General features: G+C 43.9%; 1 protein-coding gene across 1 annotated transcript in view; it reads right to left on the bottom strand.

The window, feature by feature from the left end:
* MORC1 (MORC family CW-type zinc finger 1) overlaps positions 1–21,030 on the bottom strand; it is a 48,687-nt gene extending 27,657 nt beyond the window's left edge. Inside the window, exons 1-9 of the mRNA XM_088668079.1 lie at positions 20,931–21,030; positions 16,239–16,292; positions 14,379–14,413; positions 12,793–12,861; positions 5,703–5,790; positions 4,056–4,164; positions 3,637–3,796; positions 2,440–2,545; positions 450–575 (exon numbers count right to left, since the gene is read on the bottom strand). Of these exons, the coding sequence (XP_088524205.1) occupies positions 450–575; positions 2,440–2,545; positions 3,637–3,796; positions 4,056–4,164; positions 5,703–5,790; positions 12,793–12,861; positions 14,379–14,413; positions 16,239–16,292; positions 20,931–21,001 (818 nt within the window). The 5' untranslated portion in view covers positions 21,002–21,030. The remainder of the gene's footprint in view (positions 1–449; positions 576–2,439; positions 2,546–3,636; positions 3,797–4,055; positions 4,165–5,702; positions 5,791–12,792; positions 12,862–14,378; positions 14,414–16,238; positions 16,293–20,930) is intronic.
* Positions 21,031–22,105: the final 1,075 nt, after the last annotated feature.

Below are 22,105 nucleotides of genomic sequence, written 5' to 3'. Positions count from 1 at the left end.
TGCTGGAACTTATCAGAACATTCATTCAGCTTGTTAAACTGTACTTCAATTGCATATTACACGTTATAAGAATAGGAGTCCATTAAAAAAGGACCTCTATAAGTGGTCTATAATCATTTAGTGGCACCTTTACAGAATTGCCTGAGCAACTTTCACTCAAGTGAAAACATCCACAGAAAAACAAACAACACCCCTCCCCCGCAGTTCGGTGATTATCTTATGTAAAGTGTTCTTTGTTCTGGGTCAAAGTGTTTGGTCACAGCTGATTACCTTTTGCGCAGTCCAGCCTGGCAGTGTGATTTGAACTTGGCTTAGATTACAAATTGCTCCGCCATCAAAGTCAATTTCTCTCCATGGCCAAAAAGAGAGAGTAGCTAATGCTTTCAAGCACACTGCTTTGGAAATTTAAATATCTGGCTTTATAACAGTCTTAGGAAAAGCTGGCTCACCTGGGTCTGTAAAAGCAATGAGGCAAACGCTTGGTTTCTACTTCCTTGGTTTGAATGAATATCTTCATTCGTGGCTCTAAGTACAATACAGCTGTGTAGGCTCTCAGCGACTGTCGTTCTGGAAGGCTGACACAGAAAAGTTTTTAAGGCAGAATAATTTTAGGCTCACAAAGGGAGAACTCTACTGGATAGAGGAAATTAATTGGGCATGTGATCCACTTGAACAAAAAACAAACAAACTCAAAACATGCTCTCACTTAAGTGCTCTTGAAGCCTTTCAAGGTGCAATACAATTCTTTCCCAAATCATAACTTATACATACATATCTGGAGGAGGCATGAAATTAACCTAACTTTCTAAAACTTTTAATGCTGTCAATTCTACCCACCTCCTGGGGAAGAATTTAAATACTGAGTTTAATACAGTGGTACCTCACGTTAAGTACTTAATTGGTTCTGGAAGTCCTTACTTAACCTGAAGCATACTTAACCTGAAGTGAACTTTCCCATTGAAAGTAATGGAAAGTGGATTAATCCATTCCAGACAATGAAAAACACCCCCTAAAACAGCAATTCGACACGAATTTTACTGTTTAATGAAACTGAAGGCAATAATCAATGTACTGTACTATAAAATAAATAAGACAGTATTGTAGATTAAAAAATAACATTTATAGTGGTACCTCGGGTTAAGTACTTAATTGGTTCCGGGGTGCCATTCGTACCCCGAAAAGTACTTAACCTGAGCGGCGATAGCGCGCGTGTGCGCAGCGCCAATAGAGCGCTTCTGCGCATGCGGCGGAACTCGGAAGTAAACACTTCCAGGTCCGCAGAGTACTTAACCTGAAAGTACTCAACCTGAAGCGTACTTAACCCGAGGTATGACTGTAGATCCAACTAGAGATAAAGGTCTGCTCAATGGTTTGCCGGGAGTCCCATGTCAGCCGCTTTAGTATTTCTCAAGGAAGAGCAGGATATAATTAAAATGTGGCAAATACTATTGTGAATTAGCACATGATCTTTGTGAGTATGTTGAATCCTGCACTGTGTTGCTATAGGACACATGACCTTACACCTGGGTAAAAATAGAGCCATGTCTTTGTGCTATCTTCACACCAGCACAGCTCGGGAGGAGGGGTTATACAGGCAATGACCAATTTATGCACATCCAAATGATGCGTGATTACGTGCACAGTGCAGAACCCGAAATTGACCTGAAAACGTCACTAAAAGGGTGGAATGGGGGGGGGGCGGGCGGAATGTTTTACATGAGCCCTGTGAGTGCATGCAGGGATCCGCAATGTAACCCCTGTGTAAATCAAGGACTGCTTGTGTACAATAAAGATTGCGGTCCCCTAATATATATACCAGGTTAAGGAATGGGGGCAGGGAGAGAGCATCAAGTTGAACAGAATGTTACACCGGCCACCCTCCATCCAGCCACTGGAGAACCCAGGAGGTGTGAGTTGACTGGGCCTTCTTGGCGTGCACAGAGGCATCAACACCCCGCTCTCTGTGCACACAAACAGTGAGCTGAACCACACCTATTGTTTGAAGCTTCTTTTAGGATGCAATCCCATGCACACTTTCCTGGGCATAACCTCCACCGAACACAATGGGATTTGCTCCCAAGTAAACAGAGAGAGGTTTGCACTGCTATTCTCTCTCTTTCTGCTCCTAATCCATTAGAATTTGCCTGTCATGGGGAATACATGGAAGAATTTGGGATTCAAAGTACACCGTTACAAAATTAAAGCAGATGTAAAATTCCGTTCCCCAACATATTGTACAGTAAGTGCATTCTGTGGTTTCTAGTGTCCAAGCAAAACAGATTGTTTGCATGGAGCATCTTCCAAATATGTATTTTTATTCATACCCTTTGTCCATTCAACGTATTGTTTGCTTGCTCTGTAAAGTCTCTCTAAGCTACTCACAAAATGTCCACAGAATAAAGGTATAACATAAAATCAGAAAATGACTATGAAACTTACTTCTCAGGTGACACAGCAAGCAACATATCCTCTACATCTGTTAGGATATCAAGTTCTGGCTCAAAATTGAGTGTGAGTTTCAGATTGTATATTACCAGCAAGGTTCCTACGTGTGAAGGTTAAAATCTATTACTGAAATATCAGTTTTACAATTCTTATGCCAATTAAAGTAGAAGAGAAGTAACAACTGGGGTCCAGTCACAAGATTAGACTCCCCCCTCTCCCCAGATTAATATACTGTTAAGAGTTTGGGGAGGTGGGGAATAGCTTTTAGGCAGAGACCTTTCTAATGCTTAGAATAGCCAAGTCAGCCTGGTAAGAGCCTGCTAAATATGGGAGTTTAAGGTAACCAAGGGTGTGACAAAGGGGTGGGCCCCTCTCCCTCCACTGCCTGTTACTTAGAAAGACAAAAGAGAGTTGAGATATGTGAGACAGAAGCAAAGCTCCAGACTGGAAAGGCAGAGAGAAAGGGAGAGAGCGCCATGTCTGATTTCTGCTGGAAAGACCCTCCTGGGGTGCTGATGCTGTGAGCCCCTCCATCACAGGCTCAGGTTGCATATATGTGTAAGTAAACCATATATCCTAAAGATACCACAGTCTCTTCTGTGCCTCATTTCCAATGAAACACAAACCCTGGGAAAGCGCATGGGAACCCCTGAAATCTTGCATTGAGAGATTGGGGTGGCATGCAACAATACTTTGTCATAAGTCTAGGTGATATTAAATCTTTTTTTTGGGGGGGGGTCTCCAAATGGACAAGTCTATCAGTGGCTAATACTCATGGTGGCTGTGTACTATCATCAGATCAGAGACGGCATGCCCCTGAATGCCAGCGGCTTGGGAAGAACTGGAGAGAGCCATTGCCCTCCTGTCCCGATTGTGAGATTCCCATAGTCATCTGCTTAGCCACTGAGGGAACAAAATGCTGAATGAGATGGATCTTTTGTCTGATCTAGTGTAGGGCTCTTGTGGAGTCAAGAGAACACTGCCTTTACTGGGGGGGGGGGAGGTGGTAAAGAATAATTTGTTTGTATCTCATTCATGTGAGAGGAGCCAACTGATGAACAAAGGTCCAAAATTACTCAGGGGAGGAAGGCACCCAGTATAAAACAAAACCCCTGGCACCCATATTTAGTCTTCAAAACGCTAATTATAATGCATTGGTTAATTAGAACTTTCAGGGATAATAAAAGTCACCTGTTTTTCCATAAATGGCATCAAACTGCTTCATCACTTCAGCATTATTCTTAAAAGGTGAATATTTGTAAATTATGGACAACTGTGTAGCAAATGTCTCTGGACTGTCTATTATTGGCTCTCTTGTATGACTTGACCATGAAAGAATTGGGACTATAACCTGTAAAGAAAAACAAAATGAGAGTGGACCCAAATCAGAGATATTCTGCTTCTCTCACACCCATCACATCCGAAAAGGTAACTTGAGACAGTGCTGATAGCAGTGTGAATAGCATACCCCCTATCAAATACCAGCAGCATTTTGAGTTTTATTAATGATGTTCCATTCCAGGAAGTCCCACCCCAGAAGTTCCGGTCCTGATGACATCATTGGCAAAACAGGATACAAATATTTAAATGACGAATGAAGACAGACATACCTCACTGAGACCTTCTGTTTCACAAAACGTCTGAGACAAAAGGAGGCTTGTCATTGTATTCTCTTCCTTGGTGAATAATATTAAGTCTTTCCCTATGCGCATGGACCCTCTATAGTAAAGATACAGGAAAATACATTTTTTGTAATAGCTGCATTGTCTGGATGTTAATACCCTTAGGACAATATAGGCAGCAATATAGACAAAGTGGGTGTGCTGAAGGCAGAAAGGGATTTCCCATCAACTAGAGAGCCCAAGGTTTCTCTTTACGTCCTGTCTGTACTATGGAGGACTAGGAAATACATTGACAATCCATTACCTTCTAATACGTTTAAGGTATCTAAATAAAGCAGTGCTTCCCAAACGTGTGTCTCCAGCTGTTTTTGGACTACAACTCCCATCATCCCTAGCTAGCAAGACATCAGGGATGATGGGAATTATAGTCCGAAAATAGCTGGACACCCAAGTCTAGGAAACACTGCAATAAAACGTAAATGCTGGAGACAAATTACTGATGAGGCCCAGTCATGGGGACCATGTGACTCCTTTGTTACAACAGACACAATGGCAACCAGTCTGCTTTCGGTTACAATGCAAAGATTATGACCTCCAAAGACTTGAGCCCAGGATAGGGAACATGTGGCCCTTTAGATCAGGCATAGGGAAACTTGGCCCTCCAGATGTTTTGGGACTACAACTCCCATCATCCCTAGCTAACAGGACCAGTGGTCAGGGATGATGGGAGTTGTAGTCCCAAAACATCTGGAGGGCCAGGTTTGCCTATGCCTGCTTTAGGTGCAGATGGACTGCAACTTCCATCATCCCTGATGATCGGCCATGCTGCCTGGGGCTGATAGGAGCTGGAGTCCAACCACCTCAACAGGGTCACAGCTTGCCCATCCCTGCCTGACACAACTTGGGACCATGTTATCTGAAGTATCATATTGTCCCATGAGTCTTCTGGAGCTTTAAGATCTTCAGGAAGGGCCTTTCTTTCTCTCCTGCCAGTGTCTTGAATTACTGTACATATGGCAGGGTATCAAGAAAAGTGCCTTCTTGGATGGCTGTCCTCAGGCTCTGGAATTCCTTGCCAAGAGAAGCCCACCTGGCCCCATCTCTTAAAACCTTCTGCTGTCAGGCAAGGACATTTTTATTCAAAGCTTTGGTTTATAAGCTGGTTGGCCATTATAAATATGGTGCAATTGGTTCATGTAGTTTGTACCGATGTTATTAATTGATTTAACCTGATTTTAAAGTTTTATTGCTGTTTTACTGCATATTATTATGTTATTTCATTCCTAATTTATTTGTTTGACCTTGACCTTGAGCACCATCTGGTGGAAAGACGGGATAAAATTTCAATCATAATAGTATTATTACTGGGGTGTTGTTGTTGGTTTGCTACTCTTATACATATGTTTCCCTTGATGTAAACCACTTTACATCAAGCCATTTTTTGATGAAAACCAATATGCAAGACTGCAAGAACAAATAAACAGGTTCCCTCAATCCCAATGCTTAAATATATAATGCAAGCCAAATCATCTTTACGGTCACGATCGTGACAACAGCTTTTCATTCAGCACAAAGTTAACAATTCTGAATCTTGACATTAACAAACAAAACTGACAAAGAACAAAGAACTCTTACGATTTAAGCCCGTTGCCATAGCATCCAATCATGTCAGGCTTGTCCCGCTTAGAGGATCTTCCGAAGTGCACAAGATCCACAGTTTTCCCTGCAACAGATTTGTAATAAGGTTTCCGTCCAGGGCCCTGACTAGAACTCACTGTTATTGTTATTTACAGATCAAAGTCCTTCACATTTATTAGCTTGCTTTATTCTTCACAGCAGAAGTGGGGTGCCTGTGGACCTTCAAGTGTTTTTGGAGTCCCATCAGCCCAAGTCAGCATGGCCTATCATCAGGGATAATGGGAGGAGGTGCCACCCTGCAACTTCTGGAGGGCTACAGGTCCACCACTCCAGCTTTACAAGCTTTTAAGATAGGTATTGCACACTGCCCCCGTATTGCACACTGCAAGCTGAGGCTGACAGATTGTGGCTTGCGTAAGGCTACCTATCAAGCTGGTTGCAGAGGTGAGATTCAACACCACAACCTGTCGACTCAATGCTCTTAGCTTTGTTTCTTATAGCTCACCGCTACCAATGTATTTTATAAATGTATGTGTCAATACTAAGCCTGCACTGCAGGGGGTTGGGCTAAATGGGCCTCGGGGTCTCTTCCAACTCTACAATTCTATGGTTCAAAGACTACTTCTCAACAAGTAAACCTCCAGCACAAGATCTCTGCAGTTAGCAATACAGTGGTACCTCGGTTTAAGTACACAATTGGTTCCGGAAGTCTGTACTTAAACTGAAGCGTACTTAACCTGAAGCGAACTTTCCCATTGAAAGTAATGGAAAGTGGATTAATTCGTTCCAGACGGGTCCGCGGAGTACTCAACCTGAAGCGTACTTAACCTGAAGTATGAGTGTAATTGGTTCTGGAAGTCCGTACTTAACCTGAAGCGTACTTAACCTGAAGCAAACTTTCCCATTGAAAGTAATGGAAAGTGGAGTACTTAAACTGAAAGTACTCAAACCGAAGCGTACTTAAACCGAGGTATGACTGTACAGTCACTGCTTCCTCCACCACCCAAGGGAAAGCTTGCTGGAGAAGGAGGGATGGCATAGTTGTCAGTGGATAAACGTAACATCCAAACTGTGTGTTTTGGGGTTAGGAGGAGGAGGAGGACCGGTAATTTTATTATTTATACCCCACCCATCTGGCTGGGCTTCTCCAACCACTCTGGGAGGCTTCCAGCAGACACAATCAAATGGCAAACGTTAAAAACTTCCTGATACAGAGCTGCCTTCTAAAAATTGTGTAGTTCTTTATCTCCTTGACATCTGATGGGAGGGCATTCCACAGGGAGGGCGCTACTGCCGAGAAGGCCCTCTGCCTGGTTTAGGTGCAAATATGCTATGCTATTAACTGAATAATGCTCATACTTTGCACTACAGTAACAATTTGATGGGAGAATGTGGTCCCTTTTCTCAACGGATGTAAAGAATACATTTTATCCCCTTTTGAACTTATGAAAATAGTTGCTATGGCATGCAGCGTGGGAAATAGCTGTTATAAATTTGACTGATAGTTCCTGGATCTATAACATACAGCTATTTCAGCTGAGAGGGCCTTGACGGATGTGGCTTCTCCTATTCCTGCCGACGGATGTGGTTTTAAAATGTGCACTATCTGACTATGATTGCTGTGAGATTTGCTGCTAATCCTCTGTGATTTTTGTTCTATGGTTGAATTTCTCTTTTCTTTTCTTTTTTGCCACAGGGCAGCTAGCCTCTCTCTCTGTGTGTGGTGGTTTCTCTCAGGCTTCAGAATGATAGGGGTGGTAAGGATGTTAACCTGCAGACCAGAGGTGATCTGATAAATAAAAAAAATGGGAAATTCAGAAGTAGTTTAAGCATCTTTTGTGTGAAATGCTCCAAGGTGTTTCGACAAGAAAACTCTTGATCTGTGTACACACCATACATTGAAAGCAAAGGACTCCTCCTCCCTTCCACCCCCCCAAAAAGGGAACTGTAGTGTTTAAGGGTGCTGGGAAATGTAGTTCTGTAGAGGGTAAACAACAGTTTCCTGGATTCTTTGAGGGAAGCTATGTGCTTTAAACGTATGGTGCGCACACAGCACTAATCTTCCTTCTCCTACCACCAGATAAAAGCAATGACAAACCTAGACAGCTTCTTAAAAAGCAGAGACATCACCTTGCCGACAAAGGTCCGTATAGTTAAAGCGATGGTTTTCCCAGTAGTGATGTATGGAAGTGAGAGCTGGACCATAAAGAAGGCTGATCGCCGAAGAATTGATGCTTTTGAATTATGGTGCTGGAGGAGACTCTTGAGAGTCCCATGGACTGCAAGAAGATCAAACCTATCCATTCTGAAGGAAATCAGCCCTGAGTGCTCACTGGAAGGACAGATCGTGAAGCTGAGGCTCCAATACTTTGGCCACCTCATGAGAAGAGAAGACTCCCTGGAAAAGACCCTGATGTTGGGAAAGATTGAGGGCACTAGGAGAAGGGGACGACAGAGGACGAGAGGGTTGGACAGTGTTCTTGAAGCTACAAACATGAGTTTGACCAAACTGCGGGAGGCAGTGCAAGACAGGAGTGCCTGGCGTGCTATGGTCCATGGGGTCACGAAGAGTCGGACACGACTAAATGACTAAACAACAACAACAACCACCACCAGATAAAGAGAACAAATGTTGGGGATCCTGCCATCTTCCATTCTGTGGACATGACCAGGCCAGTGTAGACGTCGCTGAGACAGGAATGTGAACATGCTGGGAATGTGGGCTTGGGGCAGCACATCTTTGAAACTCTCTCCTGCCATGTGATACCCAATATCTTCCTGACAGCATGTCAGCTGATGGTTGTAAGTTGCCCACGACTCATTTCCATAATGCAGCATGCTCAACACAAAAGCCTGGTAGACCTTCATCTTGTTAGCATTGCACTGGAGAGGAAGTCACTGTCGTGTCTGCCTTGCCAATACACTTATCCAGCTCAGTACTGATGGAGAAGCTGCTGGCTGTGGTAGAACCAAGGTAGACAAAATTGCCTACCACTTAATGATGGCTTCCCCGCTATGTTTTTAGCTGCTTCTATGTTAGCTGTAAGCTACCTTGAGTCCCTGTCAGGGGAAAAGTAATAGTACCACTGTATTCTGCTCTGGTCAGACCTCACCTGGAGTACTGTGTCCAGTTCTGGGCACCACAGTACAAGAAGGATACTGACAAGCTGGAACGTGTCGAGAGGAGGGCAACCAAAATAGTCAAAGGCCTGGAAACGATGCCTTATGATGAACGACTTAGGGAGCTGGGTATGTTTAGCCTGGAGAAGAGAAGGTTAAGGGGTGATATGATAGCCATGTTCAAATATATAAAAGGATGTCATATAGAGGAGGGAGAAAGGTTGTTTTCTGCTGCTCCAGAGAAGCGGACACGGAGCAATGGATTCAAACTACAAGACAGAAGATTCCACCTAAACATTAGGAAGAACTTCCTGACAGTAAGAGCTGTTCGGCAGTGGACTTTGCTGCCAAGGAGTGTGGTGGAGTCTCCTTCTTTGGAGGTCTTTAAGCAGAGGCTTGACAGCCATCTGTCAGGAATGCTTTGATGGTGTTTCCTGCTTGGCAGGGGGTTGGACGGGATGGCCCTTGTCTCTTCCAACTCTATGTTCTATGATTCTACTTTACGATTCTATGAAAAGGCAAGGTGTAAATGAAAATAATAAATGAAATAAGATGAACAAGGAAACAACCCCCGATGCAATGACTGACGTTTTCCAGTCCTGTTAACAGTGTGGCCTGCGTAAATAAGGGGACACCAGCAAATCCCTACAGAGCAGAATGATAGCTGTATATTTAAAGTACGGCATGGCTGGGCAAGAGAGAACACCTCACTTCCTCTCCCCAAAAGTTGAAATAATATCCGTGAGGAAGGAAGGACAGGTGGAAGAAGGGTTCACCGCCACTTCAGGCCTGCCCAGGCTGTGCTTGAAATCTCCTCCCTCCATTTTATAGTGATCCAGCCAAGCCACGTTAGACCGCAGCCATGGTCACAACGTCACATCCATCAAAGGGAAAGAAACTCTTCAAACTTTCTGCTCAAGCCCGGAGCACCTGTTTGCCAAAGCCTGGAAACAGAACCATCATCTCCTCATCCTCGGTCCACGCAACTAAAAATACCAACCTCCACCCTTGTTTGCAGCTGCTTCAAGCTGCTTTTTACGCAACGAACCAGCCCCACCTGCTGCTCGCCACTGCAAGTACAAAGTCGCCCTTCTTCCTTTCGTGCTGGAAGTTTGCACGCCAAGTTTCAAAGAATTAATTTGGCACAGAGGGGATTCTCAGAACCCCTGAGACGCTCGTTCTGGGAACAGTCTATTTCAGGCGCTGGTTAACCTAAGCTGCAGGAGGCAGACGCCGTGTTATCTCCTTGGCACCAGCTCCAAGCAGCCATGATCCCTTCTTACTGATTAAGCTGTTTGTACTTAATGACACCAGAGGGGGAGAAAACAGTTGACTCCTGGCAAAAGGAAGCCACCAGGCAAACAAAAGAGAATTGAGCTTATTGACTTTCACCACTTGGAAACCTAACTCCACGTGGCGCAGATATGAAAAGCTAAAGCGACAAGCGGTTATTTAGGGCAGGTGAATAGGGGTTTTGCATTGCTTGTAGGACGACTGCCAGCATAGGACACCTTCCTTGCAGGTTTGTACCGGCTGCCAATCTGCTCCCAGGCCAAGTTAAATGTTTCGGTACAAGGCCCTATACAGCTCAGGACTGCCTTATCCCTTATAGTCCCAGTAGGTGACACCCTCGAAGTATCAGAAGGCCACTCGGAACAGGCCTCTGTGTTCAGGATCAGCCTCCGTGTCAAGATACAGCAGGCACCAACTAGCTGTACTTTCCAGTGGAAAAGGATATTTTTTTGTTTTGACAAGGTTTCCCAACTGGATGATTGGGAAAACAACACAGGGCGGAAGGGATAAGGATTGCTTCTCCGAGTTTAACAGCCCAGACCAATTCAGTGCCTTCCACTCCACCCTTGTGTCTTTAGCTCTAAGCTTTAAGAAAGACCCTGAGTGCCTCCTCCACCACCCTGCCTGGAGATGCTGAGGATTGAACCTGTGACCTTCTGCATTTGAAAAAAACATGCTCTGCCACGAGGCTCCTGGTTCCATTTCAAACCGCGCCAAACCAGTCCCATGTGAACGCATCTTCAGGGTCGTGCCAAAAATCTGCCCTGCAGATTCTCCAATACTTTCTTCACTTGAGAAAGAGGATTCCATTTCCCTGCCTCATTCCCAGGCACTTGATGATTTCTTTAGAACTATGGATGGTACAGGGCTCTGAGCTTATCTTATTAGTGTGAGGCTGTTAAGAGTGATTGGTGTTTTCTCCCTCATCCAGTAAACAGATCTCCAGCACTCTGCAGTCTCCCTGCCCATGGCTGCCCATGCTTCCTGACCTGAAATCCCCTCGCCACAAGTCATGATGTCTACCTTCCCCTTGGCTTTGATGAAAGCACTAGCACCCGGAGAGGCTACAGAGTGCAGGCTGCTGGTGAGAAGATTTGAAAAATGAAAGGAAGGCACTCGCAAACATCCCCCTAGCCACCCTAGAAGTAAGGTAAAAGCATCAAAACCCCTGCACTCCACTCTTGTGAATTTCACCAAAATTCTCTGCTTGGATAATTTTTGAAGGCAATATCTCTCGATGTTAACTGATGGAGAAGGGTTGGAAGAAGAAATAAACACAGGAGAAATTTCTGGCTCAGTGCTAGTAATGCTAGTAGTTTCTCTTGAGCTGTCCTCAAGAGACACAAAAACTCCAATAAAAATAGTCTTTTGGAACTAATATAAACTTATTTGAAAAATTTCTGACCCAATAACAGTATATATAACAGCAGCGAGAGACCATTAAGCATGGCACATATTGGGTCCATTGCCAATGCCTGGACATTTGACGACAGAACTGGTACCAAGGTTAGCTGCATGACTTGGTTCCTTCACATGTATGGATGGGCGGGGTACAAATAATAAATTATTTATTTATTTATTTATTTATTTATTTATTATTATTATTATTATTATTATTATTATTATTATTATTATTATTATCTTCATACAGTGGAACCTCGGTTTATGAACACCTCGGTTTATGAATTTTCGGTTTATGAACACTGTGGACCCATCTGGAACGGATTAATTCATTTTCCATTACTTTCAATGGGAAAGTTCACTTCAGTTTATGAACGCTTCAGTTTATGCAAAATAAAAAAATTCCTTCAGTAGCACCTTAAAGACCAACTAAGTTTATATTTTGGTATGAGCTTTCGTGTGCATGCACACTTTTTCAGATACACACGAAAGCTCATACCAAAATATAAACTTAGTTGGTCTTTAAGGTGCTACTGAAGGAATTTTTTTATTTTGCTTCGACTCAGACCAACACGGCTATCTACCTGTAACTAGAGCTTCAGTTTATGAACAGACTTCCGGAACCAATTACAACCATGCTTCAGGTTATGAACGCTTCAGTTTAAGTACTCCGCGGACCCGTCTGGAACGGATTAATCCACTTTCCATTACTTTCAATGGGAAAGTTCGCTTCAGTTTATGAACGCTTCAGTTTAAGTACTCTGCGGACCGTCTGGAACGGATTAATCCACTTTCCATTACTTTCAATGGGAAAGTTCGCTTCAGTTTATGAACGCTTCAGTTTAAGTACTCTGCGGACCGTCTGGAACGGATTAATCCACTTTCCATTACTTTCAATGGAAAAGTTCGCTTCAGTTTATGAACGCTTCAGTTTATGAACAGACTTCCGGAACCAATTGTGTTCATAAACCGAGGTACCACTGTATATGGATCGCAGGAAGTTGGACCAATGAACCTTGAGGTCCCTTCCAATTTTATTGTTCAAGTATTGGAGTTTCTTGCATTTGTATTTTACTTTTCCTGCCAGCCAGCATACAGGGCTCTTCCCTGTTTTACCCTCACAACGATCCTGTGAGGTAGGCTAAGAGAGTACGAGTGGCCCAGTGAGTTTCATGGCTGTGTGTGGCTTTGAATATGGGCCTCCTGAGCCGTAGATTGACACTGTCCTAGCACCCAAACACTCAGTTAAACGAATACAGGAGTATTAACTCACGAGGAGTCATGCCGCATCCATCATCCAAAAGGCACAGCATAAATCCTCCTTGCAGGTTCTCATTATTCACTGCAAAACAAAGTATGGAAAAAAGGAAACAGCTCTTAATAAATATTTGGAAACCATACATAGGTAAGAAGTTTTGTAGAAGAACAAACAACCGTTAGGTCAAAAAAGAAAATTCCGGTAGTGGGAAGAAAATAAACAAACAGTTGCCCAATAAGGACCGAATGTCCTCCGTGGGCATGAAATATTCACTGTTGATGGGAAGAGGTGGTTAAAAAGTGGGGGTGGGGGGAGGAGAATCGTATGATTTCCTTGGAAGGGAGCATGGCCAGCTGGCTGGAACTTTGAAAAGGGAGCATTCTTCATTGCAACACTTCGTTGCCAGTCCCACTTAGTTAGTTAGCCAACCATTGCTTCACCTTCTCAGTCGAAAGGGTATTTGTTGGCTTTAAAAGAGGATTAGAGGACAAGGCCATCAGCGACTACTAGCCATGATGGCTGTTCCACCTGTCAGAGTGATTATGCCTCTGAATACCAGCTGCCGGAAACTGCAGGAGTGCTGTTGAGCTCAAGGCCAGTTCACACAGGTCGGCCACTGTGAGAACAGGATGCTGGACTAGATGAGCCATTGGCCTGATCCAGCACGTTTTTCTTACATTCCTAAAGTACAAACATCTCTCCCACCTTTTGGTCTAAGTCTGCAAGTAATGCTTCTGCTGGGGGTGGCATTTCAAGGCCCCTAAACAAACGGACCCAGTTTAGCAGACTGCCCTCCTGTAGATTTCTTCGGAAGGCATTTCAAAAGAACTGAACAGAGACTGCTTTTACTGTCCTCAAGATTGCAATGCATAATTGTAATCCTGGGCATGCTTGGCTACTCAGCAGCAAGTCCCATTAAACTAACTAGGATAAATTTCCGAGTTAACTCGCTGCAAGGGGATCAGGCTGCAACGGGACTTTCTCAGATAGAGCTAACGGACAGAGGACCATTATATCAATTAGTGAAGCCAATGGCCATGGGAGGATTTGTATTAATTAGCATGCATGGAATTAGGCCAGAGCCAAGATTTATTTCTTTTAAAGGGGTTTCCTTTACAGAGTTACGTGAGCACTACTAGGCCTTTAACTATGTCAATTGGTTAGTCGTACAAGACAAAAACGTTTGAGATCCCCCTCCCCGTGATATATTTCTCAGTAGGAAACCCATGCCAAAAGGTCAAAATTATATTCACGTCAGAGACATGTAGAATCTGCCAAATAGTACATTTTGGCACAGAAGCAAATGTGCAAACTTTAATGTTATGCTGTTTATATTGTAATTATTTGTATGGTTTTAATATATATTTTATGTGTATTCTATCAATGTTTAATTGTTTTTACATAACTGGATTCCCCCCCCCCCTATGTTTTCAGCCATTCTTTTTTCTACCTGTAACCCATCCTGAGTCCCTGTCATGGAAAGGCAGTGTTTAAATAAATATATCATCACCATCTTATGAAACAATTTCTTCTCAACGAAACAGATAACGTGATCAAACTAAGAAGCATTCAGAAACAGAATCCCCATTTAGACAGCTTACCTGTATATATGTCAAGTCTGGTGGCATCCGCATCTCTGGAAATATTGTTTAAATATTGTTAAAAAGGTTTTAAATGAAAACATTAGTGCAAGTAGATACACATGAAGTTAATTCATTCTATTACTGAACAGTGCCCATGCTAGCTGGAAACACAAAAACACTCTGATCAAAACTGCATTTATGTAAATCGTATGAAATCACTGGAATGCTACTGTACATATTCTGCAACAGTGGTTTTAATTATATTGTATGCCACCTTGCGCTCCCAAATGGGAGGAAAGACAGTACAGAAATCAAATCAAATAAAAACTTACCGTGTTTCTCATATTATAAGACATGTCTTATATTTATTTTTTCCTCAAAAAAACACACTATGGCTTATTTTCAAGGGATGTCTTATTTTTTTCCTCCTCCTCCTGCCGCGGCCGGCATTGCTGCTGCGCCTATCACTATGTCTTATTTTCGGGGTATGGCTTATATTCCTTGAATGCTTAAAAATCCTGCTATGGCTTATTTTATGGGTATGTCTTAAAATATGAGAAACAGGGTATAATGCAATAACAACTCACTTCAATGCAGTATCTATGTATGGAAAAAAGAATATACCGGTAAATAAATTAAACTAAAACAGTGGAAATAACTACTAAGAAAAATTATCAGACTTCTAAAGTAGTGTTTTGCAAAGCTATCAGTCTCAAATGCAGTTGTAAAATATAAAGCGTTAAAGCAGTAGCATGCAAGTCATTCCAAAATTATCAACACTGTATACCATTGACAGGATACTAACCGTGATCCAATAACAGGATTGTCTGGGCTTGAAAGCCCAAGGGAGGCAACACACCCAGAGAGGAAGCAGTAGAAGGTGAATTTCACACATTGATTTGAAATAACCAACCACTTTCAGAGGGTGGAAGAAACAAATCCTTTAACTGAGCCTCAAGACTCAATCTACTAGGGGCCCAAGCTTCTTGGTAAAGCTGCTTGGAGGGATGCCACAATTGCAGAGGTCTTCTCCCCCTGAGCACCTTCGCCAAGAAGACTCCGACCTCCAAGGCTGAAGTGCTTCCAAATGAGTGTTCACCACAGGATCAATGTTGTTCATACATGACTTTTTTTTCCCAGTGTCCACAGAACGTCTTCCAACCAAAAAGTCGGAAAAGTATTCCGTGCGCCTACCTTTAATCCAAATTTACTCTTTCCAAGGAAAATCAGGATGCTATCCAGACAATTGCTATTTTGGGGTGGGATTCAATCACACAATGGAAAGTTCAAGTTGCACTACTGCAGTTGATTGGGACATCTTGTGCAACAAACTCTCTTCCCCAAAAAAATCCACAAATTTTGCACTGGGCAAATGATGTGGAAAATGCACTGGGCAGTGTAGAATAGCACGTGCTTCAGTCAATGTCATCTAAACCTCCCCACAAACCAATCAGGAAGAATGCTAAACAAACAGGTCATCAGGAAGTGCCTTCTGATAAAAGCAACGCCTCTACCACCTGTTACCAATGACACATTTGTGATGACCTCCCCTGTGATTTTAAGCCCATCTGGAAGCAACAGTAGTTGGCCATCCCAGCCACAGAGGATAATGTTGTTCGATTCTGTGGATAAGCCCAAATCCGAAGAAAAGAATTGTGCCGCAGGTGAAATAAGCTTTCGTATACAACACTGAATAAGGAAGGCGTATTCCTAAGCCATTTCCTACATTTGAGAAAGGTTTAAAATCTGACAGCTGCTTTCTTGCGCCAAGTAGAACAGAACAAAACACATCTATTTCCACGACCTAGCAGGACACACTCTCTCAAGCCCAAAGTACAGTAAGCAGCATAAAAATTAGTTCCTAAAAGTAGTATTTACCGGGAATTGTCAATCAGTTCAGCGATGGCTCCAAATAAAAAGTCGTGTGTTGTGCTAGAAAGAAGCATTAAGGGAGTTTTAGAAGAGAGAACCTGGAACAGCAACAAATCAAACACTTAAGCACTATTTGGCACGCCTGAGAACAAAGCACCTCCTCTTCAAAACGTGAAAATGTCAAACTGAGGGCAGGGGAGAGAGTGCTTGAATGGGGGTTCCTTCTACCTTGACACTTGAAATACAACTGGAAGGTGTGCATGCAAAAGGTAATAGCAATTCTTCCTAAGCAGGTCGCACGATAACAGGAGACAGCAGTCTTTACGCAGCCCAGTCCTATGGATATTTACTCAAGAGGTTCGATGGGACTTCACATTCAAGCAAGTGAGTCTTAATCCAATCTTTACTCAAGAGATAAACACCACTTAATTCAATAAGACTGGGACCCCCCCCCCCCGATAAAAAGGATTGTGCCGTGAGAGTGTTACTGCCAATATATCCATATATTATATTTTGACAATGGGTGATTGCAATGTAACATGTTTGTTGTAGCATAAACTCTCGCAGACTGCATATCATTTTGTCAGTTTCATGAAGGGTTTCTTGTCTTCCATACAGATTTGCCCAGGTTTTACACACTGCCATGCAGGCCTTCCTCTCTGGGCCATCACAGAATGCATGTCACAGCTCCCTCTCGTTTGGAAAACCAGACTCCAATGCTTGTAAGTGCATTCAGTTGAATGTGCTGACAATTCTCCTTCTGACCTTCCCACCCTGCTCAATATAGGAAGCCTGTGGCGGGAGTGAAACTGGGAAGCGAAACACCTGCCCTGAAGAGGGCTGCAGAAATAGCTGGGCAGAAATCAACTCTGTGGTTGTGTCTGGAGTCACCAAAACAAATGGCTGCACACAAGCGACAGGGGAAAAAATAGAATTCAAATCAGGCTATTAAAAATTAGGCCTGCAACCGAAGTTGCGCAAACAACTCCCCTTTTCAGCAAGTTTCAAGGAGGCAGAAAGAACACGGAAACACTGGAAGCTGCCTTGTACTGCCAGTGATGCATCTAGTTCTGTTTTGTCTACACTGATTGACAGTGACTCTCCAAAGTTTCATCCTGGAGACATTCCCAGCCCTACCAGGAGATGCCAGGGATTGCATCTGGGACTTCTGCATGCAAAGCATGTGTCCTGCCGCTGAGCTATTGGGCCCTTTCCAAAAGAAAGACAGACAGACTTAGGATCCGGTGTGGCATGCTAGCATTTACAGCAGTAATTTCCATGTAAAGATGAAAATTTAGGCCAAGTTTCAGTGGGGAGGGGGAAATCTGGCTCTTGCTGCCACAGCTTAATCTGAGCTAGGGGTGCAACAAGCTTTTCTGGGCCCAGCACACTGCATGCTGTGGACTGGGCTTTCCACGCCACCCACAATATATTGACAAAAACTGCTAGCTACATACAGAACTGCATCCAAATTGCTTTGAACAAATTAAATCATTAAAAACAAATCTGATTAACGGAAGCCTCTAAATGTAACCTTGTGACCCCATGAAAAAGCCTGAAGATATAAACAGGAAATAATAACAACATGTAGTTACTGGGAGCTGTAAAACAGCCAAGGCCACCCCCCCCCCAAACATTATGATGACCTGCATATAAATGTTACTGATAGGCAGAAGCCTTGCTCAGGGTGGCATTTTCTTAAGCCAACCCCGCCCGAACACTTTAATCTATATATAAAGCACATGTCAGCTTGCCTCGGCTGGGATAATCAATAAATAATGGTTATGAACCTCACATTGCAGGAGATATTTGTGGGATGCTGTTGTACCTCTTCAGGGGCACCAATGTGTAACATCAGATTTGATTTTAATTGGTTTTGAAATGACTGCATGTAGGATTTTTTTTATTCTGCTTGGTGGGAACTGCTCTTTGCTGTGGGAAAATAAACCCATCCTTAGTCTTTCCCTGCATGGGTGCTGTATATATGGAACAAGAACAAAGAGCCACGTGGCCCCATAAAAACTAACGTATTTATTTATAGCAGAAGCTACAGCAGAGGGAATGTATTTTATGAGTCATCTTCTAATGCAATAAATAAAGACGCAGAACTTCAGTGCAATAAATGTGCTCGCCTTTAAGGTGCTGCAAGGCAGGGTCTTTGGCTATGTATACACCAGTGGCTTAAAACACAGTGAGCCCCCCCCCCTGGTGTTCCTAGCACATTGGCTGAACACACCAGAGAGTAGGGTTGCCAGACTCGATAGAGGACAGGACTTCTGTGCCTTTAATTGCCCTGCTCTCTTTTGAGTCTGGAAACCTTAAAGAGAAACCAGCAGGCCCTTTGTTTAATTTCCAGGCAAAGGGTCTGCTGGTTTCTCTTTAAGGTTTCCGGACTCAAAAGAGAGCAGGGCAATTAAAGGCACAGAAGTCCTGTCCTCTATTGAGCCTGGCAACCCTACCACAGAGGTGTGTTCCGTTTCGTTTCCCCATGTGTGTAACTCTCCTGAACTCCTGTTAAAGCTGTGTCATCTGCGCCTATGCAACAGCTGCCTCAAATGTCCACACCTCATCTTAGCTGTGAAGTGCAGGTGACTTACGTTTTCAAATCAGACGGAAGCTGGTCTGAGGGGAAACACCCCAAACAGAAGCATTTCTCAAAGAACTACAGGATAGGGATGGACTAAGGCTGATGTCATTTGTGCGCCACTATGGGACTGTGCTGGAACCAGAGTAAACAGTAATACGTACAAACTGCCTTTGTTTTCCTTGCTCTAGTATGTTAACGGTGCAATCCTATAGGTGTCTATTCAGAACAAACCCCACCCTGAATTCAACAGGACTTGCTCCCAGGAATGTTTGCAGCCTGCTACCCCTGACAAAATCTTTGGACCGGTGACTCCTATTGTGAGCTCACCTCTACTGGAGAAAAAAGGGCTGGGAAGAGGGAAAGGACGTTGCCTTGGGAGTTTGGAAACTACCATTCTCAACAAGGGGGATTCATATTCGGGGAGGCACATGCAGCTTACCCATCACAGAGTTGCAATTCCCAGCAACGCTTAAACTACAGTGCCCAGAATTCTTTGGAGGAAATGATGTGCTTTGGAATGTGCTTTAAAGGTACAATATGGTGCACACACGGCCTGTGGGATCATGTACATGCTTACGTGCGTGAAAGCTCCACTGATTTACTCAACTGCAATTTATTTATGAGCAGGGTTGGACTGTAATTTTGTTCTAAAGGAGGATGTGCAGCCACTGGGACTTTGGGCAAGGTGAAACGGGGTGTAGAAGTTACAGCAGGGCCTTTCCAGGATCCTTACCCTCCATGCTGCCTTTACCGTGGGGACCCTCTGCTCAATTTTTCTGCTTCACTTCTTCACATGCTCTTGGAGCAAAACGGGGGATTCTGCTCTGTAATGAGCCTGCTTTAGAGTCAGACCTGCTGGCTGTGCCTTTCTTCTCAGTAAAAGCCTAGGAAAGGAACTGCGCACCAGAAGTTGTGAGACAACAACACTCCTAACTCCTGACAACTGGGTGGGCTGGCTGAGGCTCATGGGAGCTTTGGCCTAACAACATCTGGGTGGCCACAGGTTCCCCAGCTCTGGGCCTAGGATTTGGCTGCATGCTTCACCCAGTTGCACCTTCCCCTCTTCCTAAGAGCTCTTACAATGTCCTCTTGAAACACAGCAAGCCTGGTGGCAAGGCAGGTCGAAGCGCACGCACACAGACACAGAGAGAGAGCACTCCAGAGAGCCCCCTTAGTGGCTCAAATGTCTTTTTAAAACTTGATTGGGATGCACAAGACTTGTTCCCTTCTCAGGGAAAGGATGGTAGCTCAGTGGTAGAGCATTTGCCTTGCATGCATAAGGTCTGCTGGTTCAATCCCTGGCATCTGCAGGTAGAGTTGGGAGAGATGCCACCAAATCCAGCACGGGTGCTGCCGGGCAATGTCTGAAAGTGCTCTGACTTGGTACAGTATGCTGCTTCCAGAACATGTAATCAGAGTGTTTTTTTTTCTAAAAAAATGTTTAGGGGTACTCTCATGTTCCAACTCATATTGAAATACTGCCCCTCAATGAGTCCAAGCTTAGATTCACAAAATGTTTAGGGGTATACTGCCCCCCCCGAAAAAAACACTGGATCTTATAAAACAAAGGAATAAGATAGCAAGGTGTTTCTTGCTCATGAAGAAGAAAACGCTCTTTCCCATTCTTCTAAGTGCTCAAAATGCTTTGCACAGAGCATTTATAAAACAAACACTGAATTTAGCCAAAGTCTCCAGGATACACCTATGCTTTTTTTATTCTTGGAGCATCAAGTTGGTGTAGCCTTATTATTATTTTTAAGAGTGCTTTCCTTTTACTTTTTCTTGACCCAGCCCTCATTTCAGTATGGAGTAAGTTTCAGTGCCAAAAAATACACGCCAATCCTGCCATTTAGAACACGCATCATTTCCAAATGGTCTCCTCTACCCTTTTAGAGAGTTTTCCACTCTCCCTTTAAAAAAGAAAAAAGGGGGGGAGCAAACCCATCCAAATTTGGACCTATTTTTATAAGCATGTCCCGCTATTGGAAATGCAAGTGCCAGACCACCCCCCTCCTGCCCCCACCCTCCTGACCATGCCTTGGTGAAGCCAACAGCTAATGCATTTGGCCTGCATCAAACGAAACTGAAAAAGCAAAGGTCGCTCCACTTACGAGTTTGTATACAGGTACTCTAGACTCAACGCTGCCCTGCAAAGAGCGCCGTAGCGCGCAGCGTCAGCCATAGCCGCGGGGTCTGGAGCGCACGGGACCAGACGCAGTCGCGGGGCGCCCCCTCGTGGCCAGCGTGCGACTACGCACCTCTAGGGCCCAAAGCAGGACTTGGGGGGAAAAGGAGGAGGAGGAGGGCGGCGACGCCCTTCCGGCTAAGACCACCTTCTGATAAAGCTGAAGGCGGTCGGAGGCTGGCTGGCTCTGGGCAAAGGAGGAGCCAGCCTAGTTTAACAGAAGAGGCTAGCTGTTTCAGGCCAATAGCCAAGCTATTCCATCATCCTTGTTTTCACGCGGACCAAGTAGGTGCGCTTGGAAAGAGCGCAAGCAGGACATGAGCCCAGGAGCGCTTTCCCTACCTGAGCTTTCTGAGCTTTCTTTCCACAGGAGGCAGACATTTGTAGCCTTCTCCTGCAGGAACTGCAACCCCCAAATCAAATAAATAATCATAAATTACATATATATGAATATACCAAAATGGAAGGAAAAAAGAGAGAGGAGTGGTATTAATTCTTTCTCTCTCTGCATTCACCTGTTTGAGATCAATGAGGAGCACCGGATGTACAAAGCAAATGTCCTGGTGTGTTTGTTTATTTGTGGAATTTTATATCCCACCGTTGCTCTGCAAGGAGCCCCGAGCGCTGTACAGATACGTGATTTAAAAGCAGAACACGATAAGCAGAAACATTCTCGAAGGAAGCATCTTAAAAGTATTTGCATTTTTTTTTTAAAAAAAAAAAGTCCAAAAATTCTGCTTCCTTGGTGGCTGCAGTGCTCCCAGATTTTGGAACTCTTCTTGTTAGGGATAAAAATAATTTTTTATTTGTACCCCACCCATCTGGCTGGGTTTCCCCAGCCGCTGGGCGGCTCCCAATAGAAATACAATAAGACATCAAACATGAAAAACTTCCCTAAACAGGGAGGCTAGACTGGCTCTCTTCCTTGCTGCAGAGGAGCACTGCTTCATTCTGGCAGGTTTTGGGGAACTGAACTCACAGTTGAAGATCTTATTGGACATACGTGGAATATTTGATTATTTAGTGGTCTTAAGTGCATTCCCCAAACAGACAGGACTCTTGCAGTATAAGGTAACTTCAACAGTTCATAATGCAGCCCAA

Source organism: Zootoca vivipara, chromosome 4 (genome assembly GCF_965207765.1).
Source record: "Zootoca vivipara chromosome 4, rZooViv2.hap1.1, whole genome shotgun sequence".
In the NCBI taxonomy this organism is placed as follows: domain Eukaryota; kingdom Metazoa; phylum Chordata; class Lepidosauria; order Squamata; family Lacertidae; genus Zootoca; species Zootoca vivipara.
Note: the sequence above shows the minus strand (reverse complement) of the source record. Positions and strands in the feature narration are given on the sequence as shown.